General features: G+C 37.0%; 1 protein-coding gene and 2 long non-coding RNA genes across 3 annotated transcripts; 2 read left to right on the top strand and 1 right to left on the bottom strand.

Moving 5' to 3' along the window:
* Positions 1-827: 827 nt before the first annotated feature.
* LOC139123924 (uncharacterized) lies at positions 828-2616 on the top strand. The gene is made up of 3 exons (XR_011549794.1): positions 828-1074; positions 1536-1715; positions 2413-2616. It is a non-coding gene; the product is annotated as an uncharacterized lncRNA (long non-coding RNA).
* Positions 2617-3953: 1337 nt separating this feature from the next.
* Positions 3954-5218, top strand: LOC139123923 (uncharacterized). The gene is made up of 2 exons (XR_011549793.1): positions 3954-4044; positions 4368-5218. It is a non-coding gene; the product is annotated as an uncharacterized lncRNA (long non-coding RNA).
* A 9633-nt stretch (positions 5219-14851) lies between these two features.
* On the bottom strand, positions 14852-19331 carry LOC139123922 (location of vulva defective 1-like). The gene is made up of 6 exons (XM_070690072.1): positions 19272-19331; positions 18301-18729; positions 17507-17887; positions 16713-17102; positions 16074-16201; positions 14852-15624 (listed from the first exon to the last, which is right to left on the bottom strand). Exons 1-5 carry the CDS (start codon positions 19288-19290, stop codon positions 16116-16118), a joined length of 1305 nt encoding a protein of 434 aa, XP_070546173.1. The 5' UTR covers positions 19291-19331; the 3' UTR covers positions 14852-15624; positions 16074-16115.
* Positions 19332-20034: the final 703 nt, after the last annotated feature.

The following is a 20034-nucleotide window of genomic DNA, read 5'->3' as shown; positions in this document are numbered from 1 at the left end:
TATGCACGCCTCTGAACCGATTGAAAATGTCCCTCCTAAGGTTAGTACACGTACGTGACTCTCACAGAATGGGACGCTTACAAACTACACATTGCATTTATATTGTATATTTCAACGAAATAAGGCACCTCCTCTTATTGTTATCTGCAAATCACGATGATGGCTGAAACATGTCAAAGCAAATTATGACATAATGAATTATATGTTTTTGAAAATGGGTACTCCGAGTTCGGGACCGAGCTTTGTAAAGCAAACAAACTTTCAAAACCCTCCTTTCTCGCAAGGAATGATGGGATATATGAAAAATAATTTTAACATAATTTAGAGGTCTATGGACAACCCAATCAAATTCTATTGGGCAGCTGTAGTCTTTATAGACCAATGGCGTGTGGGACATTTACATATTTCTCCTTACTAATTGCATATATAGCCCATGTTTGATTCTCGACTGGCACTTTTTTGAAATCGTCTGCTGTGTTTCATCGCAAGTAACAACAGTGCGGAGAATGTGGAAAATGAGGTAGGACAAATGATTCTCCAGTTAGGAATAGAGAAAAATATTTTAACACTTTTGATTCATCTTCGACTTACAGCTGCTGTAATTTTTAAGCGAGTTCGACACAATATTTGGGGAAGGCGTTGCAGATATCGAGTATTTAATAAAATAGATATCTTACAATGTATCACATGCAATGCACCATGTTTTTTTATTTTTCAGGTTTGTCACAGGTTTGAGCATCCTTGTAGTGTTCTGTTCTATGGAGTTGGTGAGATTGCCTTTAATTTTGTTTAGAATAAAGGAGAATATTAGGATAACCAATTCAACTAAGATAAATCACGCATTTTGGTCTGGAGCAAATTTGTACATTTCCTTTAACATTTGCTTTTCATTATAATTCTAGGTCAATGTGACGCGCCTACAGTAGCATCGCCTCTCAAACACAAGGTACTGCTCCATCATATCCTGTCCCTGATACGCAGAAGTTGAATTTGAATGCGAAACTGGCTACACTTTAGTTGGCACCAACCCAGCTGTGTGCAGTGGTACAACGCTTACTCCACCGACATGTTCAAGTGAGTAACAGTGTATCCTTACGCTCTGAAAAGTACTATTGGCAAAAAACGAGCATTTTAGGCCAAAAAAAGAAAAAGAAATGTTTCTGGTCAGCGCGCGCGTCACTTGAACAACAGCGCGTCACCCTTTTTTTTCTGTTTGTGGCCGGCGGCCGTGGCTGACACCAAACCAAAATGGCTGAAGAGAAAGAGAAAATTCTTTGGGGGGCATGATCAGTGACTGCATGAACAGTATATATGTGACTATATTGATAAAACTATAAACTGACCCTCCTCCACCCTTGAGAGAAAAAAAAATAAAAAAAAAATAAAATGCGCGTCGCCGCACCATTTTTTAAAGAAGGACCTGACCAGAAACATTTCTTTTTTATTGGCCTTACATGAATAAACTGCATATTTAATATCTGCTTTTCATTGAACACATTTTTCCAATATGTTTTCTTATTCTTCTCTTAAATTAGATACAAAGTGCCCGGATCCAGGAACCCTACCAACTGGACTGAAATACAAAACATCTGATCCAACATATCCTATAGATGATGGCACTACAGTGGAATTTGAATGTGAAGCTGGCTACGCCATAGGTGGCACCAATCCAGCGCCATGTACTGGTGTTACATTAACACTTCCAACCTGCACTGGTAAGAGAAAATTACAATTTTCTTCCTCGAGGTTAACTGCTTGGTGACGAAGACTTTAGTATTTGTGCTTTCACAATAAACCCTTCAAGGGCTAAAGAATTCTTTTAACGTTTGAGTAGTGTTCTAGCCACTGCATTGTTGAGTAAAATGTTTAATCAAGTAGATAGTAATTATTGTATGCGATTTGCGCTTTCTTTCCTGTCCCTCCATGACACTTCTAATGTGGTTTCTGAGTAATAAAATTAATCACGTACCATTGTCTCAAAATGATGAGCCATGGGATATTTGAAAGCAATTGTGAGAATGGAAATAACCTTTCTTCGCAATTCAGGATTTGTCTATTTTTCTTATCTTAATGAAGAAGCAAGATAACACGTAATTCAATATTTTAATATTCAAAAGGAAATTCTCCGGAATTCAAAATATTTATATTTAAAGTCATGTGAATATTTTGAAACAAGGCAAGGTGAGTGTAATCTTTTACAGAATTTGATGAGCAATTTTCCCGTATTTGACTGCTCCTTTCTGAGATAAAATAGTCAACTACTAAGGAACAGAACCCGGATATGCTATTAATTACTGTCGAATCAATGAAACTGAGATTTATAAAAACTTCTTCACTTAATAGAAAATGCACTTAGTAAAGTAGCTAGCCCTGGTACATGATTAAAGTCAGTTGCATTTTATTAATATGCAGCAACAACGTGTGCGGACCCTGGCACATTGTCCACTGGACTCAAGTACAAGGGTGATGCTCCAACTTACCCAATAGCAGACAAAGCGACGGTGGAGTTTGAATGTGAAGATGGACGTACGTTGAGCGGAACCAACCCTGCCGTGTGTAACGCGGGTACCCTGACTCTCCCAACATGTACAGGTAGGGCCAAAATTTCTGTCCACTGATATAGATTCTCCATCAGGATCAGCCCGTGAATGTCAGTCAGATGGAAGGGGTTTTGTCGCGATTGCATGAGATAATTAATTTTTAAAGAAAATATGTTTTCAAATTTACAAATCACAAGTAAAATATTAAAATTACAAAATTCGTACATTGTGTCGTCCAAACGTCTTAGTCTTTGAGCCAAAATTTAAAGTGTTTGTTCAAGGCTCGCATTGCCTTGATTGTATAAAATGTTTAACTCTTTGAGCGCCAACGTCAATTTCCCCCACCCCCTTTAAAAATATACCTCAGTCAATTTTTCTTAGATTTTTCCAAAGTTTTAATAAAAAACTGTAGCAAATGAAATATGGTGTCCATTTGGTCAAAAATTATCAACAAATTTCAGAAAAATTCATAAAAACTGGCAAAATGTGGCAGTGAAGTTTTGGTGGGAAAAATTACAGCACTCAAAGGGTTAAGTAGGTTATGCGACAACTTAACAGACATATTCCAAAGGCCTTTACGATTTTTTGTAAGTTGGGATATTTGTTCAGAGCAAGGCACAATAATTGCGATACAGTTTGTCCCTGGTTGAAACTCTAAACTAAGAAATAAATAGATTTTATCATTACGCTAAAATTCAGCATCTACTTGTGCCGATCCCGGCACATTGTCCACTGGACTCAAGTACAAGGGTGACGCTCCGACCTATCCCATTGCCGACAAAGCGACAGTGGAATTTGAATGCGATGACGGATACACTTTGGGCGGAACCAACCCTACTGTGTGTACAGGGGGTACCTTGACCCTCCCCACATGTACAGGTACGGGGTGTAGTTTAATGTCAAGTTTGAATCTGATGAAAAGTTCTTTTAAAATCCCAGTTGCAATGGCTCCGAAAAGTACATTTTGATATTCACCTAGTCACCACCTGCATCGTAATTTTCATTTTCAAAGCAAAGGCAGCAAACTTCAGTCACTATTGGGAGGATGGTTCACGAGTTAAGAATTCCCCTCGCCTCTATTAATCTCATTTGAGTTAGGATTACTAAAGTATTGAAAAGACGATATGTTAATTGAATCACTAATAACTTGTACATGGGTCCAATGGCGCTATAGCAAACAGTGTTTATGGCAATTGAATATTTATTGTTTACACATATTTTAAAATTTCTCAATGCATGCCCAGGAGATATTGTTTTTTGTATTTATTATATTTTATAAATTGGTTTCGTGATTCCTTTTCTTTCACATTACCAGTCTCTGAATTTTCTCTCTGCCTATCTTATTCTGTCTGCCTTCTGTTCTGTATCACGAACTGTCTACGAATTTGTCAACGTGTGTCTGTCTATTTACAGCCGACTCTGGATCAGCTTCCCTCACTGTTGGTATTCTGACTATCTTGGTACTGGCCATCGCAGTGTTGGCACAGTAGGACTCAAAAACCAGGTAATTAAAGAAGTAGAGTTCCTTTCTCTTCTTTGCCGACTTTTATGAGAGGAAATCATTGCTGAGTAGTGCATAAAGTAAGGCGATGTAATTTGCGCGCCACTTTTCTGGAACTTGACATCGGTGAAAGTATTTCATGTTACATTATACCCATCTCGGCATTGTGCATCAGAATAATAGCCAACCCAATCCAAGCCAACCCAATCCCATCCAATTTTTGTCTCTCCTAGCAAGTTGAGCGCATTCATTATTGTTTTAGTTTTTTCCCTCATTTTTCCATCGCAAGCTTGTCGGACTAATATCAGTTTTCTTATTTTTTTCAGACAGCGAAATATCATCAGCTGATCACATTTTGTTGGAAATGACAGCAAAATTTAAACACCGAGTATTCTTTTCAATGATTTGCAATAGCCCGCTACACAAGTTTTTCGGTATAATTTCTTTTTTCAATTTCATTTAGATAGTAATGTCACTATTTACTCAATTGTAACACGATTTACAAAAAGTTTATCCCAAAAATTACTTACAAGCGCCAGTCCTCAATCCAAGATTTCGCGTTCTTGACATTTACCTTTTTACATAATCTCATTTGTTCTTTCACTTTTTAAAGTTGTGTCATCTTGATCAAGTTGTTCAGAGGTACACCTTATAAAATTTTGCCGACCAACAGTGACCCATGCGAGAACCAGGGATTTAGGACTGTTGCTGTAAATTTCATCGTCATGTGACTATCAGAATAATGTAACTATGACGGTACTATGGATGACGGCAAGTGAGACTCATAATAATAATGATTTCGTTTCTACTTAGTTCAAAGCTTTTGACAGAATCAGAATGGTTATGATGTCTTACCTGTCGAACGACTCCGTACCCGAGTACTAAAAAGTTTCGATTAAACAAAAGCATGAAAATTCTGTAATGTCCTTTACATTCAATGTCACCTGTTTGTTATCTGATCAAGCAGAGAACTAAATGCAAATGAATAGCTTTGTTAGTTGAGTGTTTGCACGTGACTCTGAAGTTTTGTATTGTTGACATGTAATCGCTTTCTTGTTCGCACTGAAAGAAACTTTGGAATATTTTTTTTCATCGTTTTGACTATGTGATGAGAACTTTGCCTTTACAAGTTAGCGTGGCTTTCAAAGTTTGAATAAACTTTCTTTGTTCAAATGAACGAATGAAGTCTGCACATGCTCTGGTCATGTCTGGGGTATGAGAGAAGTGCACGTTTGTTGTTAAGGACTACGTGGAGTGTGCGAGTTCGTCTTGACAACTAATACTACCTCTATGGCTTGAAATATCAAGCTTAACGACTTTATCATGTCAAAATGAAACTCATCACCATGAAGAAATAAGTAAATACCGTTTGAATGAGATTTTACGTCCTTTAGTTTACCTTCGTTTTCGCATAGACAGTGGAACTTTACTGTCTATAGTTTTCGCTGCTCCGCCACTTAAAAAACTTCCCTTGCCCGACAAGCGAATTCGAGAGGTTAAGCTGACCTCTGACTCTTGACCCTATGATCATGGAGAATGCAGACGAAAAGCAAATATCTAGAGTAGCAGGGACCTATAAATAATCTCACATTAACGGCGAATTTTTAACAAACTGGCTAATCTAGACTGGCCAATTGATCTGTTTCTGTGTTTCAGCAAAAATGTCAGCATTACTTGATTTGCTTTATGTAAACGATAATTTGTTGAAAATATGTCCCCTGAAATTCATCGACATACAGACTTTGGGCGAATCGGTTCTTAGTCACCAGCTATGTCACCCCTGGTCCATTCACATCGTTCACAACCAACAGCGGAGGGAAAGGGTAACGACCGACCGAACGGTATCGGTGACCACTAAACTCGCCTATCAGGGATTCTGTACAAATAATGTAGCGATATGAATAGACTTTGAGTCTTGATATTATGTGATAATTTGAGCTAAAAACGGAAAAATGGAAAATAGCATCTTGCTGAGTAAATAAATTTCAAGTTCCTGTCGATCATTGAACGTGCGTGTATCGTCTGCACCCCATGCTAACGCTGTCCAAAATGAAGTCGTTCATTTTATATCGGGACATCAAATCATAGACCCTAAAACGGATCTATGATCAAATCGGCTTCACGTCCAGCCGACAGAGAAAAGGGACGAGCAACTTTAGACATATAGACGGTGGGGTAGAGATAGCTACACTATCTCAAAGAAGGGAGGGACCAGGAGACGACACAACAGAAAGTTGGAAGTGTAGTATGTAAGACTGAACTCGATCGAACCGAGGCCAAATATATTCTGCATGAGGCTTCAAAAATCTCTTTACTGATTAAGTGGCTTACAACAGTTTAGTGTTCAGGCGCGACTGCGCAGAGAACAATATCTTCAAGTTTTAAGTCAACTTTGTAGACAGGAAATATACGTACCATTTTAGAAAGAGTAAAATCTTTCAAACAAATAAGTCTCTAATTTCTTGTGGAAATCCTTATGAAATATGTCCTACTATCTCAAAATATATATTGGCTCACAAATTGAAATATAGATGCCGTTCCCGATGCTTACCTGTAACTATGTCAATAAATTATAAACGAAATTAGACGTAGCTGGGGAGTCCGCTATTTATTAGCTTCCAAGGGTCTCAGCAAGGTTGTAAACACCGTGATATCGTAAACATGCCACCGGGGGCACTCCCATATGCGCTGTCACACATATTGCCTTAAAGCAAAGGATTGTGATATTCCTATCGTCTGTAGTACAGTGACTTCCTTTATTATACATTACGAGAGTACCGTGTCTTCCGGTCGCCGCTCACTTTTGAATAACATTCCGCAATGACGATCACGATTCGGGCAGTGGTGGGAGCTGTCCGGGCTTAACTGTTGTAAGGACAACAAATGAAGTGGGAGGTGGAAGGTATAGGTTGGCATTTGAAATCCCGTTTTGCAAAACGTTCTGTTATTGTCGGAAGCGACCACGCCCATCACGCTTCTTCTGCAGTGCTCGTCGGAAGGTAGCGTAAACATTGCCAATATCTTCTTATTTCGGTTATTGGCATTATAGTTCTGATGTTCCTCGTTCATAAGCAGAGTAGAAGAAGACGACATTTTGCGTCTGAGCAGATAAGGTCCCAGTTTTCACTTCACCGTTGGGGTGCGTGAAGAGATTATACACTGTATCCTGTATCCATGGCTGTCATTGGCTGGTTTAATCGAACAATCTGATTGGCCGGGCATGGTGGCGGAACCATAGATCGTAAATTTTCACAAGCATTAAAAAGCCGACGTTCATAATTTATTTTACAGGACTGCAAAACATGCTCTTGCGCGTGATAAGTGTCTACGTACGTATATTAATCATGTTGCGGTATTGCCAACTACTATATTATTGCCTGAATACATTGGTTTAGGTGCCGAGAGCAGGTGACATTTTGCCCGATGCCAGGAGGGCATATTGTTACCTGCTGCGAGGGCACATAAACCCATGTATTCAGGCAATAATGTTTTTATTACATTCCTCTTCACATTGAGTTAATGGTATAACATTTGGTTACATGCATGGCATTTTCAAACCTTTACCATTATCGACCAGCATCAAACAGATTTTAACGAAAGTCAAAATAGTCCAGTCAAACTAAGCCAAACAAGGGGTAAACCTAGGACTAATTGCAACAGAAATTATTTCTTCACCATGCATTTTGGAAAGGTCCTAGAAATAACATACTAAAGTATAATAAAATCTAAGGGGTGCAACAGTGCCTAATTTGCATAAATGTAAAGGGGGCTCATGGGTATAAAATTGTCGCTGATAGACGGTTTCTACTGAAAATATGTGGCTAAACATGCTTTTGATCAGGTTTTTTTGGCTTATTTGCCTCCTTTTTGGTCTAGGCAATGTTATTGAAAATATTTTGTCGTCATACAAATATTCCTCATTTGCATAAATCCAATAAGGCCGCCACAACACTTCACTTTCTTAGTTTTTTCTCGAATTAATAACTATTTTTAAGCTACTACTGACAGCAATAGATTAATTTTTTCACAGTGTATTTTATACAAGTCCTAGAATAACATACTAAAAGCCTAGTACAATCTAGAATTGTAAACAGTGCCTAATTTGCATAGATGTAAAAAGATTATGGGTACAAACTAAGTGCTGATAGAATGTTTCTGCTAAAAATAATTGGCTAAACATGATCTGTTAAGCAGGTTTTTGGCTTATTTGCCTTTTTTTTGGTTTAGCTAATGTTGATGGAAATATCTAGTCTTCATAGAAATATTCCTAATTTGCATAAATCCAATATGGCCGCCACAACCTTCACTTTTCAATGTATTTTTCCCAATTAATAAGTATTTTTATGCTACTTTTGACAGCAATAGAATTATTTATCCACTGTGTATTTCAGAGAAGCCCTACAGTGACATACTAAAAGCCTCGTACAATCTAGAAATGTAAACAATGCCTAATTTGCATATATGTAAAAAGATTATGGTTACAAACTAGGTGCTGATAGAATGTTGCTACTAAAAATATTCGGCTAAACATGATATATGCGGGTTTTGGGCTTATTTGCCTTGTGTTTGGTTCAGGCAATGTTGATTAAAATATTTTTTCGTCATAGAAATATTCCTCATTTGCATAAATCCAATATGGCCGTCACAACACTTCGTTTTTCTTTGTATGTCCCTAATTAATAACTATATAAGCTACTTCTGACTGCAATAGAATTAAATTTTCTTGGTGTATTTTAGAGAGGTCGTAGAATGACATACTTAAAGTCCAATACAATCTAAGATTTATAACATTACCTAATTTGCATAGATATAAACGGATAATGGGAGCAATACATTCACTGATAAAAGAAATATGCATATTGAATTGAGAAAAATGCGACATTATGTTCAAGTAATGTATGCATTTATCTTAATTTTTGTCCAGGCAATATTTTTGAATACATTTTATCGCCCGAGAAATATTCCTAATTTGCCTAAATCAAGTATGGCTGCCACTGCATTTCACTTAAAAATTATATTTAATCTACACAACAAGTAGTTTTTGTTTCCACTCTGTATTGAATGTACAGAATGACAAACAAAATGACTGTTAAGAGGGGAGACAGTGCATAATTTGAATAAATATAAAACTTAGAAAAGGGAACAAAATCGTTGCTGTTAATAGATTTCTTAAAAATATATTCAGCTAATGATATTTAATTCAAGCAATTTGATATTTTTAATGTACTTTTTGTGTTTGTAGGCAATGCATAAAATCATTTAAGATTCCTCATTTTACATAACTGCAATGTGCCCCTCCTACCACTTTACTTTTCCCTTTATTGACCTATAGTATAAATGACTATATCCAATGTTAAAAATCAACGGAGATCATTAGAACTAAATTTTAGTAGCTATAGGGTCATGGAAGTGACATATCGCAAGTTTAAAGGCCTTTGTTGGCACCAGATTGTCTTATCAGAACATTTACCCACTAGATTACAATTTCAATGGAAAACAAAAGGCTATTACACCTCAATCATTCTCTTACAGACTAGAACAAAGGCGATCCAAGGGATCGCGAAAAGTGCATTTAATGAAGTTGTGCATAAGACAGCTAATTTACCCAAAAGGCTAAATGGGTCATAGATGCTATACAAACCTGGTGCTGATAATCAATTTACGAAAGTGATTTAAGAGATAAGTTGACATTGTAATGACTATGTAACATCATTTTCTTGTTTTTAGTTCAGGGAATGTTTTCAAATATATCTTACAGCGATAAAAAAAATCTTATTTGCATTTGTCCAAAAAGTCAACCATGTCACTTCCTTTTTCTAATTGGAACATGAATTATTTCTTCACCTTAAATACTTAAAAGGTCCGAGAATGGTATTTTCAAAGCCTAATACAATCTACATTGTGCAAAGGACTAATTTTAAAAGATTTTATAGGAAATGCCTACACTGTATTAAATGTAATAATTGAAACTTGAAAGGTTTTACAATATCGTAAAGAGAGATTGGAAGTTTTTACTAACATTGCTAAATATAATTTACCTAATTTTGAGCGATTCCTCATGTGCATAAATCATATATGATGATCATTAAAATAATTTTCTTTAATTTTTCAAATTGACGTCAACTTATTTTAATTAATTATGCTATCAGTAAATGAGAAGTTACATTAAGAGTCACTACTTGTTTAAGTTATTTAATACTTTAAATTCTTCCTATCGAAAGATGTCCATTTTATAACTTGAATGAACATTTTGCTCAGTACAAAGAAATTGACATGGTTATTTATTTTCTGTGTATTTTAACTCATTTTAATAATTATATACTAATAGGGCCTACAGAATGAAAAGACCTGTAAAAATAAACAATGATTGATTCGTATAGTTCGTTTCAATTATCTAGAGAATTTGCATAATGTCAATAACATGGGAACTTACTGGAAGATTTGGATTTTCTTAATGCATACCAAAATGCTTGGCCAAATAACCAACACTTTGAACTAAGGGAGGCTGAAGAAAATTTGTGTTTCAGCTCTATTTTGTTTATTTTCACCCTTACCCGTATTACTTATATATAGATTAAGTGTGGGTAAAATGTAATAAAGACCAGGTTGTGTGGTCACTGGTAAATCAGATATACTTTTGACTGTGTGCAACTTGCCTGTTCATGCCACATACAGAAATTTATGATAGTAATGATTTATAAAGTATAATGATCATGATGATATAGAGGGACGATTGTTATACTATACTGCCAATCATCATGAAATATGGATAAGGAAAGCTGTTCCTTTATCAGCTGAAAGACATTACAATAATCGAAGGACACTGCATTTCTCAAAATTTTGAAATTTTTTGAAGACAACAATTGAAAATTAATATAAAGTCATATAATGGACTGAAGAGAGAGATTTCCTGTTTAATCTTACCGTACACAGCCATAGCATTTGAGGAAAAACTGAAAAAAATCTGTTGACTGAATCATGATAATCTAAATCACTGGTAAAAGCAAATCTAGATACTTTTCATAATGTTACATGGTCTAGCTGCTCTTTCAAATTTTCATGACCGTGAAACAAAAAACCAAAATGTGAAGGGATTTGCATCACAGAAGTGCTGTTAACGAGTTTATCAATTATGATATCAAATTTTGACATCAAATTATCATAAAATTGGTTATCCTGTATTTTGAACCTTATGGAAGTCTCACCTCAGATTGGCCAGACTCTCAATTCCTTGAGTGATCGATCTTATTGGTAATAATACAGAAGTCTAATAATCTGCAAATGGGAAGTCCATTACATAACAGCCCCATGAGTGATACTTGCACATCTAAGATCTGATATGATACGCAGTACAATTATATCATCCTATGCTTCACATCTTTTCATTGACTTATCCTTCCCCATACTTATGGGTTCTACATGAACTGCAGCAGCATGAATAACCCGACAGAAAAACAAAATCTAGACTTTCTGTTGTCAACGAAAGGATTCTGGCTGTAAACAAATGAACCACCTAGAGGAAGATGTAAACAGAGAGGAAGAGGAAGAAATTTTGATATGATAATGACCATCATAATAATTGTCAAATTATGTTCGTATTTATACTAATGATAGTTTAATAATGAGAAGGATGATTCACAGGCACAACTGTTAAGTGTGGTGTACCATATATTAGTAGCTGAATATTTCCATCGTCATTGAAGATAGTGACCAAAAGCATAAAATATTCCTTCAAAATATTTACTGCAATCGAACAAGTTGTAGGAGAAAATGACTTAAAATGACAATTGATGTCAAAAACTTGAGCACGTCCAATGATTTTTTATGAATAACTTATCGTCGTAAAAGAAAGAAGAATATCCAAAGACAGAATTCTGATTCCTTTTATTTAAACAGTAATTCTCTGAAACTCTTCTCTTTATTCATTGCATGTCTGAATAACCAGAAAATGTAAATGGAAGCTATTGTAGGCTTAATATATTCAGAAGACTGTTTGTGTCAATTATGCAAATTAGGCCTTTTGTATTAAAATAACATACATGCAAATTAGGTCAACCTAAGATGTTTTAGGTAATTCTTGCAAAACCTTAAGAATTTCATAGAGAAAAAAGCTTGTTGAAATATGAGCTAAAACATTTATTTTGTCTGAAATAGTGGGAAAACTGCGAATATATGCAAATTACTTAATTTGCATAACCTAACCTTTATTGTTCAAGAATTTAGAAAATAACTTGTTGAGCCTTACTAAATTGTGTTGCAATCAAAACAGTCACTTGAATTCAGTTTACATGCCCAAAATGTGAGTATAGCAGTCATTTTAAAGGCGATATATAGCTAATTTGAATATATGCAAATTTAACCAATTTGCACCCCTTATACTTTTCTATACTTTTAATGTGTCATTAGTGAGACCTTTCAAAGGTCATGGTGAAGAAATAATTTCTGTTGCAATTAGTCCTAGGTTAAACCCTAAATTGACTGGACTAAAATAGCAGTGCGCGTATACATCTAGCGTTAAGCGTCTTCTCTGTCGTCGAAAACGTCGAAGGGCTTCACTGGACGGGTAACCATGGAAACCGGTCAGTACATCGTTCACCGGCCCGCCAACTTCCCGGATGTTCCTATTCAAATCACTGCACTGTATGCACTCACATCGAGGCATGGCTATTGACTCTCTTGTCTGTGAAAGCATGAAGATGTTTGTTGCGAGGCAAGGCACGGTTCGAGTGTTTGTGCCGCAAAGACTTGCAACTCAATGTTTGTTCCAATCGATCAAATGCCCCATCACGTCAGGAAAACATACGTTAGTAAGACTATAACAATTCCTAAAAGTGTAGTTACCAAGGACAGTCGTGCAAGGATTATATCAGCGATGGAAGCCCTTTTTTGAATTTATCCCAAGATTCTACCAATATTGTAAGTGATATCGTGAAATACATGTAATCGTTGTCGCATACCGAAAATTCGTGTCGCGCTTAGCGCAGCAAGTGACAGAATTGGTTGACAGAAAAGTTAGATAGCATTGTAGAGGGCGTAATTTGTCATGGAGATGGTGTGTTCAGTATAACTCACAAGGCAGATTATTCCACCACTGATCCAGCATTATAAGGCCCAACGTTTCTGCAACAATACAGAATTGAAAAAAAAAATATTTTTACAAACCTTTTACCATATCTTTCAAGACGTTGAGACAATCAAGATTTAATAAGCAAAATTACAAATAATCAATAAAGATTATAGTTGCCTTGTAAACGTCTCATCATTTGATCAATGACTGCCAAGACTACCATGCCTCGTCATAACAATCCGCAAGAGAGGGCGTTGTTGTGTACTCATACCAAATGCGAATCGTAGGTCTTTGATGTGCCCGTTGTGCTGCCCTCTACATTTGAGGGACTTAAATACGTTTTGGAGTACCTTTCGTTCAGGTGATTAAGAAGGACTGACTAAAGAGGGCAGCAATGTGCAAAGACCCCACAAAGCAGATGAAATGTAACCTTGCTACGTACATCATAACATGTTCCTTTAAAAGGGCCTTGAATCATAGACCCTCGAGATTCCTTCAACATGGAGACACTCACTTCCGAGAACACAGTACACAGTTCATATATCGCATGTGTCTTGCCAATGATCTGCGACATTTTCTGCATATCCTTCAGTTTCAAAGAATTACTTCGTCAGAGAAACACGGACCAAGTCAACTGCGGTCTATCAGCGAATGGTGAAGAACTTGCATTTTTATATTCGCCAGGAATTTTCATCGACAAGAATAAGCATTTAAAACCTTGCATGTGAATTGAATTACACAGCTAGAGTAGGGAATTCAAAGGAATAAAGGAGCAAGCCTGTAAGAGCCATAGAGGGCGCACCAGACCAGACCGCATCATCTTCAGTTATGCAAAGTACAAGTAAAGTTCACGTAAAAGGCAAACAACGCCAAATGTGGACATTTCTAGGTCAGTGAACTCAATGATTGCTCTTGTCCTGATCGCAAAGCTAGCGTTGACAACTGCAATATATATATATATATATATATATATATATATATTATATATATATATATATATATATATATATATATATATATATATATATATATATATATATATATATATATATATATCACGTTATGTTAATTATCATTCGGGAATTCGGAAAAAAACAGGACAGTGTTATGATAATGTAACTTACTTGTAACTTACGCAGTTTACGCAAAATTCGTTAAATTTAGGCATGATCTTTTCCAGATTCATTTGAAATTACGAGATCCATAGACATGAATACGTGGACATTCTAGTAGGGATTTGAACACTTTGCAAGGAAACAAAAACCTTGATTTCCGTTCTATTCAAAACATAGGGGTTTTCAGTAGCTCATAGCCTTTGAAATGATAAACTGAAAGTATTGCATTCTTTAAAAGCTGAAAACTTCACGGCGTTTCTTTTTTCACGGTCGTCAATACTCTCGATGAGCACTAGAAGGGCGCCACCAGGTGTCAGAATAGACATTGCTACTGGTACGTTTGTAAGCCTAGCAATTGTCTAAACCTGAACTAATTCACTGTGTTAGAATTCAATCGGTCTTCCTATACAACCACGTCTCTCTGTCCGCTTTTGCTTTCCTTTCAAAGTTTCTCTCACTCACGCACTCACCATTTCACTCACTAGTTGCTTCTTTGAACACACAGACAGACATGTTGATGTGCAACTGAAGCAACTTCACGATATGCATGCAGAATATCATAGTGATCATGATTGGTAAATAGACACAATCAAAGCCGCGAAAAGTGGTTTCTGGCGAAAACATTTCCATAATGCAAATGAAAGACATCAACTGCTTCTCATTTGTTTTATTATCAACACAACTGCAGCAAAAGACAATCGAGATAAAACTAGTATGTCATACCATCTTTTTTATCTTTTCCTATCATTTTTTCGAAAAATGTCACTGATTTATATGTGTATATTTTGACTCCACCATAGATTATTTGCGTTCATTAGAGGACGGCCCAAACAGACGCAGTTAGAAGAAACGATTTTAAACAATTGAAGACATAAACGGCAACTTAAATCATTGCCTTTCAGGTAATAATACTGTAACTTATTCAAATTTTCTAGCAAAGTGTGTCTCGAGTACGGAGTCACTCGACAAATGAGACAACGTCTGCGAAGTGTGACGCTATCTCAGGTGACGTCATCCATAGCACCGTCATAAACACACTGTCATCAATTGAGACTGTTTCCTAAATAACTTCAAAACCGTTTGAGAAGCGTTTTTCTGACGCTGAAGACAGAAGCCAAAGTTACTAACAACCATAACACAGCATACATTTACACGTTCAGATAGATATCTGCGTGATAAATTTGCTTTGAAGGTTAAGCATTCAACATCCAAAGTGGGTTTCCACTGCACTCACAAAATATATCAAAATTATTTGGGTTGCGAATTTTGCTATGAATTTGTCTTTGGACAATTTTGAATCAGTCATGTAATTAGAGTGACGTCAGAAGAGCAACTTTAGTGGCTAATGGTTTAAATGATTTCCATTGGTTTCCGATCCACCTGCTACAATGTATCTTTCACCTGAAAGGACAATGGAAAATGGAAAATGTTAAACGTGTCGATAAATGCTCTAGATTCGGTACATAAACAAAATTTCAGCATAAATCTGCTAAGCGTATCACCTGAGATTTCTTATTAAAGTAAAGATAGCATTGTTATCATCATTATCCCGTCACCATCATCATGTATCTTACATAGAAATACTCTTGGATCGTGATTTAAATAAATTGTTTGGCTTAAAACTGCCAAATTCATATGCATCAGCTTGGATGTCATATTCAGATTATCATAATAATTCAGTTAATTGGTTATCATTATCATCATCATCATCATCATCATCACCATCATCATCATCATCATCATCATTATCGACTTTGTGTATACATGCTACTCTAACACCATAAAAATAATTTGGCACATTATATTTTATGTACAGTAAATCAGAAAAGCACAAACACGGAGTAACTTACATAGAGATGATTTTTGTGGAATCGCGCGTGGCTGGACAAAAGTCAAGGTCTCACGGCTAGCATCACAGCGAATGCCAGGATGGTTGTCAGCAGAGTGTTAGAAGACACGAATCCAGCCCCAGAGTCACCTGTAATGTGATAAATAAAAACACAACTTGGCTCAGTATTAGAACTTCTATGTTAGTGATAGGTAATAACAGCTCTGGAAGTTAGGCAAGCAGTATTTACAGATTCCAAACCTTCTCCGCCACAAGGGAGCCACCAAGAGGTGCCAAAATAACTGGTGTGCATAGAGGGCGCACTTACGCATGGTAGTTAGGCTACATATTTTAACACACGAGTTTTAGAGAAATTTTTACGCCAACAGAAGGTGCTATAAAACAGATTAATTTCTATTTTTAAAGTTAGGCAACTGGGATGTTAGTACAGCAACTACTTGCGAAGCCATGCATTTGAAGTTTATACTCAGTGGGAGCCGGAGCATTTGGTAACGCATGATGTCAATTCCTACTATGTGAATATGGTGACATCCGCGCGTTAAGTAAAAATTCAACGCTTCCAGGAAAATGTATTTAAAAGTTGAACTGAAACTTTAGAAGCAAAAATATTAATGTTTATTTGAATTTAAAATTACAAAACCTTCACAGTTAATGTTTTTGCTGACATCACGGCAGCCTTTAGCGCCACCCGGTGTGAGTTCGGCACACAGACGGTCATACGACGAACACTGCGCCTCGTCGGCTTTGATGCTTGCGGTTAAACCGGTAGTCGCAGTTGAACCGTCCGCACCGGCGGCAACCGATATCGGAAATGTCGCGCCGGCGACTGGAAACGAACTTGACTTCGTTGTTTCCGAAGTGTCCTTCATCAGGTAAGTGTTGATGGCGGTGCATTCGACGGCAGCGGTGTGAGTGTTGGTCAGACCGATCGAGAAGGTAATATCGACGGCCTTTGCTGTTCCGAATGTGTAGCTAGACGGTGACGTAATGGTGAAACTGTCCGCGAGAACACCCGGCGCTGGGGTAGAGTCTGATAGAATGAAATATCGGACACAGAAATCGGTAAGTTGAAAAATCGTTCTGTAGCGGACAAAATCGCGGTGTCAAATCTTCATTATTTTGAATTCTGTCGCTAGAAGTTGTGGAATATTATGAAATGGACAAAATGACGGCGCAATTTTTCCATGTTGAATTTTCTGGCGTTTTACATTTTTGTCGAAAGTTGAAATGTCTAAGCCTATGCATGCTAATTGAAGCCGAACTTGAAAGACCGGATATCGCCATCAACACCGCCACCAACGCCACCGAACTAACTGGAGTGGTGGTGACCGCACCACTGTTCGTAGGTTTGTTTTGTTTAAAATAATTGACCTAACAAAATATAATTCACCTTGATTTCGTTTAAGCAGTTGCGTATAGCTGAAAAATTCTTACCTGGGCATTTTATCTTGTCGCTTATGCTGAAACAGTCTATGGCATTGCCTGGAATGACTTGCGCACACATGTATTTGTACGAAGAACACTGCGCAGCGTCTGCCTTGATGCTAGCGGTCAAACCAGTAGTGGCGGTGTTTCCGTCTGCACTAGCGGCGATTGTGAGTGGAAACGTCTTCCCAGCCGCGGGTACAGCGGTAGATTTCTTTGTCAGAGATTCGTCATCGGATAGATGTATGTTGATAGCTGTGCAGATGATGGAATTCGCGGTGTCAGCATTCGACAAACCGATGGAGAACGTGAAGGCAACTGCGGTTGTAGTGTCGATGGTGTACGTTTCGGGAGCCGTGGCGGTGAAACTGTTGTCTTTAATACCTGGAACTGTGCGGGGAAAGAGAAACGTTCATTGCTATTATACCCGGCCGACCTCAAGACATCTTCATCATTATTCAGTCCAATACATCATTATTAATATTTCACACATGTACTTAATTTCTCTACCGTTACGTTGGTAATTTTCATCAAACGTTGTCTATTATTTTGCAAGCCATAAAACTAAATTTCGTAAACTTCTTTCTCAGAAATTGGTTTTTTCTCAATGACGATATATACACACTAGCCTACTGAGTGATACTATCAAGATAAATGCGAATGTGGGCCCTTGGAACTAAGTTAATTTTAAATAATATAAATGCTAGTCCTGCACTCAAAGGTTTATAATAATATATCTCTTTAGCAGATTTTAGAATTCGAACCTATATTCAAAAAGTAATTGTAAATTTTTCTGTAAATACCTGTACATTGCTTCGTTCCCGCTTCTGTACCAACGGAATTACCGAATGGCAGACACCCATCGTTATCGTCAGTATCAGGATCATTTGTCGCAGTCAGTACTACGCAGACGTGAGAGTACTCTCCGCACTTGGCGGAGTCTATTGTAAGTTCAACGGTTTCATCTTCAATGAGATCTTTCTTGTCTGATGCTGCGCTTGGAACCGTAATCGGTGGTGTGAAGTCCTTTGCTACTGGACTCGACGTCTTAGCGGTATCTCTATCTTCAAATTTTACATTGTCAGTGAAGTAAACTTCCATCTTGGTGACACTGCCATCATCGGTCCCGTCCCCTGTCAACCCGAGAGTGATGGTGATAGTCTGTGCACTGCCACCAACCATGTACGTCACCTTGTCGGCGTTAGTAATTAACGTGGATGCAACCGAGACATCTGTGAAAATAAAATACATCAATTATTGGGGAATAATATTAACTTAAGTACATATGCCAATGTCAGTAATGTTAAGCAAATTTATTACGATATAAGACAAATTAAAAATGACTGATGCAACAGACAAATACATGCATGTGCATGAAAATTCAAAAATTCATATTGAGGTAGAATACGCCTCGGAGACAGAAATTCCTTACCATTCTTTTCTGATATACCACTTGTGAGGATTCATTTTAAAGCTCTTTGGGTAAGAAAACTTTTCATCGTCTTAGTTTTTCGAAAATCGATGATTGTATTATTCTCCATATAGTTAACACAGCAAGGATGGTAGCCATTTTGAATTTCAAATATTATTGGTAAATCTGGGCTAATTTGTTCCTCTAATACCAAAAATTGCACGGTACCCCCTGATTTTTATTCTTAATTTTGAAAGACAATTGTTGAAAGAATCCTCGAGGAAAGTTTGAGCAAAAGTTTGTCTTTCACTTTCGAAATAAGCCGAATAATTGTGTACAATTCATGTATTCTTTGAAGCTTACCTTGGGCTTCAGATTTCATGGAAACACCGATTAGGCAAAGTATTGCCAGAGTAAGTTTGAATGTCCTGAAAAATAAAATACATAAAGTGTGAATCTTTTTTCAGAAAAAGTCTTATTAAACTGCGAATTCAATAGTTCTCTAACTGCGCAAAATGATGTAAATTTCTCGTGATTTATACATATCATATCTTATCATATATTCGAGAATACTTCTGCATTGGAACGCTTGCGAGTATCAATGCCTTCCATAAAAAACTCACCCGATTTCCGCCATGGCTGTACAGCAGAGTAAAACAACAGTAACTGACTGTTTCATCGGTATCATGCTGCTTTATAATGCCTTTGTCGTGCATGGTTTTTCAAGCATGACATGACAGGAACATCTCGTTGGACGGATTTCTAAATTTATTGTTTTCAGGCGTGTATTTATGAAATCTATTGGCTACGAAATTGAGTTTATGGCCATCCAGTCTACCTCTTTAAATGTTTTGGCGTCCTTAGCGAATAACTAGTTGAATTTCTCGGGGGAGGGGAGTTAATTTGGCCTGATAAATGACAAGGTCTAGTAATATATAACCAAAGATAAACCCAAGATTAACTGGACTGAAAAAAGCCACTTGCCCCCATTTTTATTTAACGTTTGTATATTTCAGAAGACATCCTACTGAGCTGAAGGCTGTTCTGATTAACACAATCTCTCTCTCTCTCTCTCTCTCTCTCTCTCTCTCTCTCTCTCTCTCTCTCTCTCTCTCTCTCTCTCTCT

The sequence above is a fragment of the Ptychodera flava genome, assembly GCF_041260155.1.
Source record: "Ptychodera flava strain L36383 chromosome 23 unlocalized genomic scaffold, AS_Pfla_20210202 Scaffold_23__1_contigs__length_28996876_pilon, whole genome shotgun sequence".
Classification (NCBI taxonomy): domain Eukaryota; kingdom Metazoa; phylum Hemichordata; class Enteropneusta; family Ptychoderidae; genus Ptychodera; species Ptychodera flava.
The sequence above is the reverse complement of the archived record's forward strand: the minus strand, read 5'-3'. Positions and strand labels throughout refer to the sequence as shown.

What these genes read in the sequence shown, in the direction of transcription:
- LOC139123922 (XM_070690072.1), bottom strand. An exon ending in GGGAACGAAGCAATGTACAG is followed by an intron (nt 17,888 to 18,300) that starts GTATTTACAGAA and finishes TTCCCCGCACAG; the next exon opens with TTCCAGGTATTAAAGACAAC. An exon ending in CGACAAGATAAAATGCCCAG is followed by an intron (nt 17,103 to 17,506) that starts GTAAGAATTTTT and finishes TCATTCTATCAG; the next exon opens with ACTCTACCCCAGCGCCGGGT.